General features: G+C 47.7%; 1 protein-coding gene across 1 annotated transcript; it reads left to right on the forward strand.

Moving 5' to 3' along the window:
• Window positions 1-1,572: 1,572 nt before the first annotated feature.
• Window positions 1,573-9,205, forward strand: UCK1 (uridine-cytidine kinase 1). The gene is made up of 7 exons (XM_083486113.1): window positions 1,573-1,802; window positions 3,143-3,302; window positions 4,209-4,305; window positions 4,781-4,923; window positions 6,250-6,344; window positions 7,525-7,573; window positions 7,819-9,205. The coding sequence occupies exons 1-7, from the start codon at window positions 1,659-1,661 to the stop codon at window positions 8,004-8,006; spliced, it is 876 nt and encodes a 291-aa protein (XP_083342239.1). The 5' UTR covers window positions 1,573-1,658; the 3' UTR covers window positions 8,007-9,205.
• The last annotated feature ends 352 nt before the right edge of the window (window positions 9,206-9,557 follow it).

Consider the following 9,557-nt stretch of genomic DNA (forward strand, 5'->3'; position numbering starts at 1 on the left):
GGTACACAAGCCCACGGGGCCCCTAGAGTTGGCACCAGGGGTTGGTGGGCAGCCCTGGCTCTGCTACCTGTTGGATGGCTGGTGTGCCCAGTTTTTCACAAATCAGCTGGGCTATGCACTGGCCACCCAGAAGCACCACATCCTCTGCACTGATATTATGTAGCAGCACCTTTCCTTCCCCTTGCAATCTGCCCATAGGTGCCACACGGAACTATGTTCCCTTCACCTAAGCTCTAGGGCACTTATGCGCCCTCTGGCCAGCACCACTTCCTCCTCTGACGCTCTAAGATCCTGCACAGCTTGCCATTTGGCTAAGCCTTCCACATCTTAAGTTGTTTCACAGGTGCAGGCGCTTCCAGTCCTATCATCATGGTGCAAGGGCGTTTGTCCAGCGCTCAGTGGACGGGTAAAGGTAAGGGTAAAGGTACCCCTGCTCGTACGGGCCAGTCGTGACCAACTCTAGGGTTGTGCGCCCATCTCACTTAAGAGGCCGGGAGCCAGCGCTGTTCGAAGACACTTCCGGGTCACATGGCCAGTGTGACGAAGCTGCTCTGGCGAGCTAGCACCAGCGCAGCGCACGGAAACGCCGTTTACCTTCCCGCTATAAAGCAGTACCTATTTATCTACTTGCACTTAGGGGTGCTTTCAAACTGCTAGGTGGGCAGGAGCTGGGACCGAGCAACGGGAGCTCACCCCGCCGCGGGGATTCAAACCACCGACCATGCGATCGGCAAGCCCTAGGCGCTGAGGTTTTACCCACAGTGCCATCCGCGTCCCAGTGGACGGTTACTCCATTCCAATTCTGCTTGCTCTGCCACTGCTACCCCAGCTTCAGCATGTGATTTGGGGTTAGCTGTTTTACTTTCTGCTGCCAAGTCCTATTCAGATATTCAGTTAACCCTGAAGCTGCTGGAGGATGAGGGATTATTTTAGATGTTACAAATGGTTTTAAATATATTTTATTTTATTTTTAATAGTATTTCTGCCACTCCTGGGCTCCTTTTGAAAGTAACTGTGTGACAGAAATTTAATAAACAATTTGCATAAGCTAAAATGAATTGTTAGTCTATTGGATGTCACAAGTCTACATGGCATACATTTAAAGTACATAATTTCCCCCAAATAATCCTGGAAATTGTAGATAATCCATTGACAGTACTACTATTCCCAAAACCCATAACAAACTGCAGTACGCAGGATTCTTGGTGGTGGTAGTGAATAATGCACTTTAAATCTATGCTGTGTACTCAGACTTAAGTGTTACTCAGACTTAAGTGTGGTGCAGCGCAATGAACAAAATTTGGTTGATAATAGTTGCTCGGATTTCCAAGTATTTAACTTTTTTTTTATCCTATGCTGCAGCACTTTATTGCGCTTCCTTCCCAGCTTCAGCCCCGCCTCCTAACCCCGAAAGCCCCGCCCCCGGCGTCCCCGCCTCTCCTCTTGTCACTACCGCCTTCGTGCGCAACCGACTTTACGCAAGCTCTCCGGAGGAGGCTAAAGAACTTCGTTTCCCAGCGTGCCCCGCGGCCCGCCCGCGAGCCGACGGAGCGCTCCCCGCCGCGCTGTGATTGCTGGGAGATGGAGCCTTTGCGTTCTGGGGCAGTGGCAGCTGCGGCATCTGAGACGGGGCCGGCCCTTTCTGCAATGCCCAAGCCATGGCCACTACGGGCAGCAATGGCATCGGGTGCAGCGGTAGTAGTAACAGTAGCAGCAGCAGCCTGCCGGGCGCCGGGGAGGCGGAGCGGCCGCATCCGCGTCCTTTCCTGATCGGGGTGAGCGGAGGCACCGCCAGCGGCAAGGTAGGTAAGCGGGGGCTCCCTGGCTACGTGGGCCGCCGCGCCCCTGCCAGAGTGCAAAATAAAAATGCAACAACAAAATAACGATATTGCAAGCAAAGCAACAGAATGTGAGTTAATTCTCCTGATTGCATTGCATTGCACTGCGGACCAGTTAAAACCTGTGCGCGGTTCTTGCAAAAGCTTCAAATCCCTGAGAATTTTCCCTGTATATCTCCTGACACCTTTAAACATCCCGGATCATGATGGTGATGCTTATATTGCATTTATTCTTACATTTGTATCTCATCTTTCCTCCAAGGGGGTCACCTGTATTCTTCTCCCCCCCCCCCGCCGCCCCATTTTCTACTCACAACAACCCCGTGAGGTGGGTTAGGCTGAGACACTTATGGAACTGGCTCAAGGTCACTCGGTGGGCTTCATGGCTGGGAGGTTTTGAGCCTTGATCTCTCCCAGGGTCTAGTCTGACACTTTTTAGCCCCTACTCCACGGTGTATTTTTTGCCTGTGATGCCCTCTCCACCATCGAGGGGCAGATGTTGATCTGTTATCATCATCATCAAACCTTTTATTGGCATCACATACAAACATCCAAAACAAATCAATACAGAATTACCACTTCCCCAGTAGCACAAAACATTTGCTAAAGGAAAGGAGGCAGAGCAGTGTATCCTCACATCTCTAGGTCTCCAGGGAGAGATGATCTATAATGAAACTATTGAAACTTAATCTTCAGAGCTCCTAATCCCAGAGGGGGTGCAGAAGTGAGTTTAGTCCACATAGCTTACATTTTTTTCTTTAAAAAGGACACCCCAAATTTCCCCTATTTTTCATTTCCTCCCCCCATAACTAGAAAACAATAAGGCATAGGATTTTTATTCTTATTATTATTCACACCAGTGACTTTGACATGCAAAATAATCCAGTACAGCAATTTTAATCAAAATGTGAGGTGCAGTAGTTAGAATTTCTTTGAAAATTGTTGTGATCTGTTGTGGCACAACCCACTGAAGAAGATAACAATGGTTACCCAGACCTTCTTGCTGGTTGGGAAGGGGCCACCATAACAGTTCAAGCTTCAAGGCCCCAAAAATGTAGATCTACCACTACTCCCCCCCCCCAAATCCTCCCAAGTCCCTCAGTACTTTGCATGGTAAAGCAGACACTGTAATGTTTCTGGCTTCTAGGGTCTTCTCCTTCTGTTCAGTTTAAATTTATCTGCCTCTTCCTTCGTGGACTTCAGTGCTATGTTAATTGTTTTAGGTATGTTAGGCTGAGAAATTTCGACCACGTGCGTAGGTTGGTTTGTTTTTCTGATGTGTTCCAAATTCTCCTCCCGGGCAGTCGACAGTGTGTGAGAAAATCATGGAGTTGGTGGGGCAAAATGAAGTGGATCACCGTCAGCGGAAAGTCGTTATCCTCAGCCAGGATCGGTTCTATAAAGTGCTTACGACGGAGCAGAAGGCAAAAGCCCTGAAGGGACAGTACAACTTTGATCACCCAGGTATACCCAGTGGGGCAGCCGGGTAATTTTTAGACAGTAGACTTAGCAGTCCTATGGGTGGGAAAGAGGGTCTCCCTCAGAGTGGATGTCTGCCCCCCAATTTTATGCTCATGGCATCCAGCAGCAGTCTCACTTTGTGTTTTCCAGCCTGTGATCTGGAGAATCTTGGGAACAAATATAGTCTATATTTTTAAAAATTAAACCCAGCATTCATTTACAGTGGTACCTCGGGTTACATACGCTTCAGGTTACATATGCTTCAGGTTACAGACTCCGCTAACCCAGAAATATTACCTCGGGTTAAGAACTTTGCTTCAGGATGAGAACAGAAATCGTGTTCCAGCGGCACAGCAGCAGCAGGAGGAGGAGGCCCCATTAGCTAAAGAGGTGCTTCAGGTTAAGAACAGTTTCAGGTTAAGAATGGACCTCCGGAACGAATTAAGTACTTAACCCGAGGTACCACTGTATTTTTTTTTAAAAAAAAAACCCTTGCATTTGAAGATGCTGTCTATAGATAGCTTTATGTTGTGGCCAGCTAAGCCCTGTTCAGAGTAGACCCACTGAAATTTAAGCACCTAAGTCAAGGCCACCCATGCCAGTGGTTCTTCTCTGAGCAGGGCTAGCACTGCACAGAGCCATCTGCTTTTGCCCCCTTGAGTAGGTGAAATTGCCTCCACATCCCACCTGTCAAACAGGTAATAAAGCCCTATTTGTTAGTTGCTGCTGTGATACGGGACCAGTAATTCACATCGCCTGCACGGGTCCTCAGTACATGAGATCAGACTGCATGGAAGCAGCTTTTGTGCCACCGTCATAGTGCCTGACTTCAGTGCATCTTAAATCTGAAACTGCCTCTGCTGCTGATCCAGTTTCGTTTGGCCACCCTTATTTTTTTGCATTGCACAGATGCTTTTGACAATGAATTGATGCAAATGACGTTGAAGAATATTGTGGACGGCCAAACGGTTGAGGTTCCAACGTACGATTTTGTGACCCATTCCAGGTCAGTATGCATTTCCTGGTTTTTTGGGCAAAATGTGGTCTTAGAATTGTAGAGTTGGAAAGGACCCCAAGGGTCATCTTGTCCAACCCTCTACAATTGCAGGGATCGCAGCTAAAGAATCCCTGAAAGATGACCACGTCCTGACGTAGCTTGTTCCCCTGGTGAACAGCTCTTACCATCAGAAAGATCTTCCTAAGGTCATTTGAATTCATTGGTTTGGGTCCTACCCTCTGGAGCGGCAGAAAACAAGCTTGCTCCCTCTTCCGTGTGACAGCCCTTCAGTTCTTTGAATATGGCTATCCTATCACCTCTCGATCTCCTGTTCTCCAGGCTAAACGTCCCCAGCCCCCTCAAGCATTCTAAAGTGCTGAAACGGGAAGCATGACATTCCAGATGTTCTCCCTGGGCATATGGAACAGTCACACTGGGACCTTTCTTAACCACATCTTGCCATTCCATGTCATGTCCACTGCAGGCTGCCTGAGACGACTATGGTCTACCCTGCAGATGTGGTGCTTTTTGAGGGGATTCTGGTATTCTATACTCAAGACATCCGGGACATGTTTCATCTCCGTCTTTTCGTTGATACGGACTCAGATGTCAGGCTCTCCCGGAGAGGTAACCCCTGGTTTCTTGGAATTTATTTAAACACTTTTACCACAGGGGTCAGAAACTTCTTTAGATGTTGCCTCCACTATCCCATAAACCATTGGCCATGCTGTCTGGGGCTGATGGGAGCTGGAGTCCAGCAACATCTGGAGGGTCACAGATTCCCCAGCCCTGATCAAAAAAAGATATCTTTTCTCATTAGGAAATGCTTCTTCAGAGCTAAAGGTAAAAGGTAAAGGACCCCTGGATGGTTAAGTCCAGTCAAAGGCAACTATGGGGTTGCGGTGCTCATCTCACTTTCAGGCGTTTTCCCACAGACAGCTTTCTGGGTCATGTGGCCAGCAGGACTAAACCGCTTCTGGCACCACGGAACACCGTGACGGAAACCAGAGCGCACGAAAACACTGTTTACCTTCCTGCCACAGTGGTACCTATTTATCTACTTGCACTGGTGTGCTTTCAAACTGCTAGGTGGGCAGGAGCTGGGACAGAGCAACGGGAGCTCACCCCATTGTGTGGATTTGAACTGCCACCCTTCTGATTGGCAAGCCCAAGAAACTCAGTGATTTAGACCACAGCACCACCCGCATCCTTATGCTTCTAAACAGAGGCATTGAAGAGGAATGCTGCTACTTCAGTCAGGGATGGGGAAACCTAAGGCCTTTTGGATGTTGCTGGACTTCCAACTCCCGGCATCCCTGACCTTGGCCATGCTGGCTGAGACTGATGGGAGTTGGAGTCCCACAACATCCAGGGGGCTGCAGGTTCCTCATCCCTTGGGTATACAGGAAGCAATTTTCTAAATATGTTAGGGAGAAGTAGAATGGAGACCATGGAAGTAGAACCTAGAGACATTGTGACTCGTAACCATTGATAGCCTCTCCTCCACAAATTTGAAGCCATCTAAGGGGGAGGACATCACTACATCTTCCCCAACCTCCAGATGTTCTGGACTAAGAACATAAGGAGAACCCTTCTGGGTCAGGTATTTCGTTCATCTAGTCCAGCATCCTGTACTCAGAATGGTTAACCAGGAGCCATAATGGGAAGCCCACAAGAAGGACCTGAGACCAACATCACTTGTGATTCCCAGCAACTGATATGCCAAGGCATATTGTCACCAACATTGGAACACAGAACATAGACATTGTAGCTTGTAGCCATCAATAGCCTTATTATTCCCCTTGAATTGGTCCAGTCCTCTTTTGAAGCATTCTACGTTGCTGGCCATCACTACATCTTGTGGACTTGACCTGTGGTTGTAATTCTGTGCTGCTTGAAGAAAGACTTTCTTTTGTCTCTTTAAACTGCCCTGTTTGGTTCCTCCGGCTGTAGTTCTCCGGGATATGAAGCGGGGAAGGGACCTGGAGCAGATCCTGACCCAGTACACAACGTTTGTCAAGCCTGCCTTCGAAGAGTTCTGTTTGCCGGTACAAGAATCTTTTATCCCTCCCTCCTCCCTCTCAAGCCTATTTCGGAAGCATGGAAGGCTGGTGGAGGTGCATTTCCTCCTCGCAGTATCTCTCTGGCTGCCTCAAGAGAGGCTTCATAGACATTGGCTTGGAATCAAACCTATGGTTTCTTCCCCCTCCCCTTCATGTTAGGAATATAGGAAGTGGCCTTAAACCAGGTCAGACTGTTAGGTCATCTAGCTCAGTAGTGTCTATTCTGACAGCAGCTTTCCTGAGTCTCAAGCAGAGAGGAGGTATTTTCCCCATCAGCTGCTCCCTGGTTATTTATTCTAGCTGGAGATGCTGATCTGGGGCTTTCTGTGTCCTAAATTGTGTTATTCCACTGAGCTTAATTGTGTGGTTCCCTGCTTTCTTCTGGGACAAAGCCTCACCTGGGAATGGAACCCAGAGGGACTTCTTGCATCCCAGAAAGAATTGCGCCTCTTTGACAGCCTTCCCTAACCCCTGGTGATATCCAGATGTTCTGAACTACAGCTCCCATCCCTCCCTGGTTGTTGGCTGTGGTGGCTGGGGCTGGTGGGGTGTGTTCTCCAAAGTAGCTTGTGAAAAGCCAGCCCTGGGAAACTGTAAGCCTTGCAAACGTATCAGGCCTTCAGAACACTCCCCCAGGCTACATCTCTCAAAGCCCTTGCTGCAAAGCATGTATTTCCCTGGCTGGAATGCTTCCCTGAACTCCACTGATGCCTCTCACTTGTCTGGGTGCTGGAGTTGAGTGCATCAGTGTTTGTATAGTAGGCTAGTTTCTACAAAGGTAAAATTTATAAGTTGCCCCATCTGCTTTTGCCTCCGGTCCCACCCATCACTGGCATGTGGTTCTTGGAGGGTTGCCTGGAAGGGAACGGTAATCTGATCTGAGGAAGATTCCTCTGTCATAAATGACACCAGTAACAAGAGGAAGCGTCTTCACAAAGTCCACATGGACTTAGCCTCCTTGCTCCCTCTCTGCCCTAAAGGCAGAGGTCAGGTGTCTCCAGAGCAGCCTTCCCTCACTTGGAACTCTCTAGCTCTCATCAGACTGAGCCAGAATGGGCACGTTCAGGGATGCTGGGAGTTAAAGTCCACCAGTGCCTAGAGGGCACTAGAGGCAGCTCTCGTGGTTTGTTCATAGACTCACAGTTGTTGTATTTCTTATCTCCAGACCAAGAAATACGCTGATGTGATTATCCCTCGAGGAGTGGACAACATGGGTAAGAGGCATTTTTGCCGTTCTAGGCTCCTGAAGGCTCATTTTGTATATTCATTTCAGGCAAAGAAGATGCACAGACTTCTGAAAGGATGGTTATTAGCTGGAATTTTCCACCACCTGCCCCTCGATTCCTTTGTAAAAATTAGCAATAATGTAGATGCCAGACCCTGTGCTTAGTTTGCCACTGACCTCTGTCCCCTTCCCGTAATTAATTCCTCCACTCACCTCTTGCCTTTCTTCCGGCAGTTGCTATAAACCTCATTGTGCAGCATATCCAGGATATTCTTAATGGTGACCTCTGCAAGTGGCAGCGTGGGACGATGAACGGGCATGGACGCTCCTCCAAGAGGCCCTTCCCTGAGCAAGTAGACAGCAGCCCCCTGCTAGCTCCCGGCAAACGGTCCCACTTGGAGTCCAGCAGCCGCCCCCACTAAGGCGGCCGGAAGCCCCTCCCACACCAGCTGGACTTTTGACCGGTTCCAAAGTTCCCTTTGGATGCCCTTCAGTGCTCCATATTCTCTTCCAAGAGGTGACGAATCTGTGGTTTTAAACTGCCTTCTGTTTTTAGTTTCTCTCCTTTCAGTTAGTACCTAAATCTGCCCCAGAAGTTAAAAGGAAAAGTGCTCCTTTTTTGGTGTTCTCTCTAGTCTTTGCCTGCCATGGTTTTTAATTTTCTAGGAAAGAAAATGGGTCTGCCACAGGCAAGCAAATTGTCTTTGTGCTTAAATTGTTCCCTATTTCTCTCTCCCCCCCCCCCCACCCAATATAATTTGACACAGGAGTGATGGCCAGAAGGCTGCTTTTCAAAGTCAAATTTATCTCCCTGCAAATTCATTTCATTACAGCAAGACTTTTGCATAATATTTAGAGATAGGAAAGGGCCATGTGGAATGGTGTGCAATTTCTCTTCTGCCGCGTATAGTCTCTCTGCTAAGGGAAAGAAGTAAAGGGTCATTTAGCTTTAAAAGCCAGAATCATTTTAGTACAAAAAAAATCCAGCATCACCATTATCTTCTGGCAACCAGGGGGGTAGCCTGCCCCCTTCTATCTCTCAGTTATATAGTGCTTTCTCAAAGACCCGGAGGGGGGTAACTTTGGTGTTTTTATGCACTCCACTAGGTAACGACGAGATAGACTTAGGAGGATGTGTGTTTTTAAATATAAAGCAGCTGTCTTTTCACAGACTGCATCTAGCTAACATAGAGAGAACTGACTGAGCGGTTCTGCACTCTCTATATAGCAAGACAAGGGGCAACTGCTGAGATCAGCTGTGGGCAATGGCAGAATTCATCTCTTTATGGCTTCCAGTTGACTTGTAGTTTTAACGAGTGGTAGATTCTTCTTTGATCAGTAATCACCACTAAGTAAACAGTGTTTGCCTCATCTAAAATGTTTTTCTATTAAAATGCATTTGTGCTGCTATTGCTGCCACTACCAGGTGGCATTTTTCAAAGTTCAGAGATCTTGTTTTGACGTTGGAAAATACCTGATCAGTGGTTTTTATAGAGTCATTTTAACCCCAGGCAAGTGGTAAAAGTGAGGTCTTGCCAGCTCTACATTTTCTAAAAGCAAGGCTTCTCAGTTAGTTGGTTTGTTTTGGCTTTGTTAATAAATAAAAAAACATGGAAAAATGGCACATGACTGAGTTGTTTTTCCCTTCCTCCATTGTGTGTGTGTGTATGAACCTCCATAATATGATCAAAAGGAATATGGTCAGTGCAAATCCTACCTTGGCTTCAAGTACACTAATCATACAGTAGTTGCCAAAATTTGTTCAACAGGAATCATCCAGGTTTATGGAGGCTCTGTTCAGCTGAGAGAGGAGACAGTGAACTGTCCATCATGGTGTGGTGGTTAAAGATCTAGGAGATCAGGGTTTTAATTCCTGCTTGGCCATGAAGCTCACTGGGTGACCTTGGGCCAGTGACTGCAAGGAGGGAAGAACCACGTTCACCACCTTGAGCTCCTTGGAGGAAAAGGTGGGA

Source organism: Podarcis liolepis, assembly GCF_965112155.1.
Source record: "Podarcis liolepis genome assembly, chromosome: Z".
NCBI classification, from domain to species: Eukaryota; Metazoa; Chordata; class Lepidosauria; order Squamata; family Lacertidae; genus Podarcis; species Podarcis liolepis.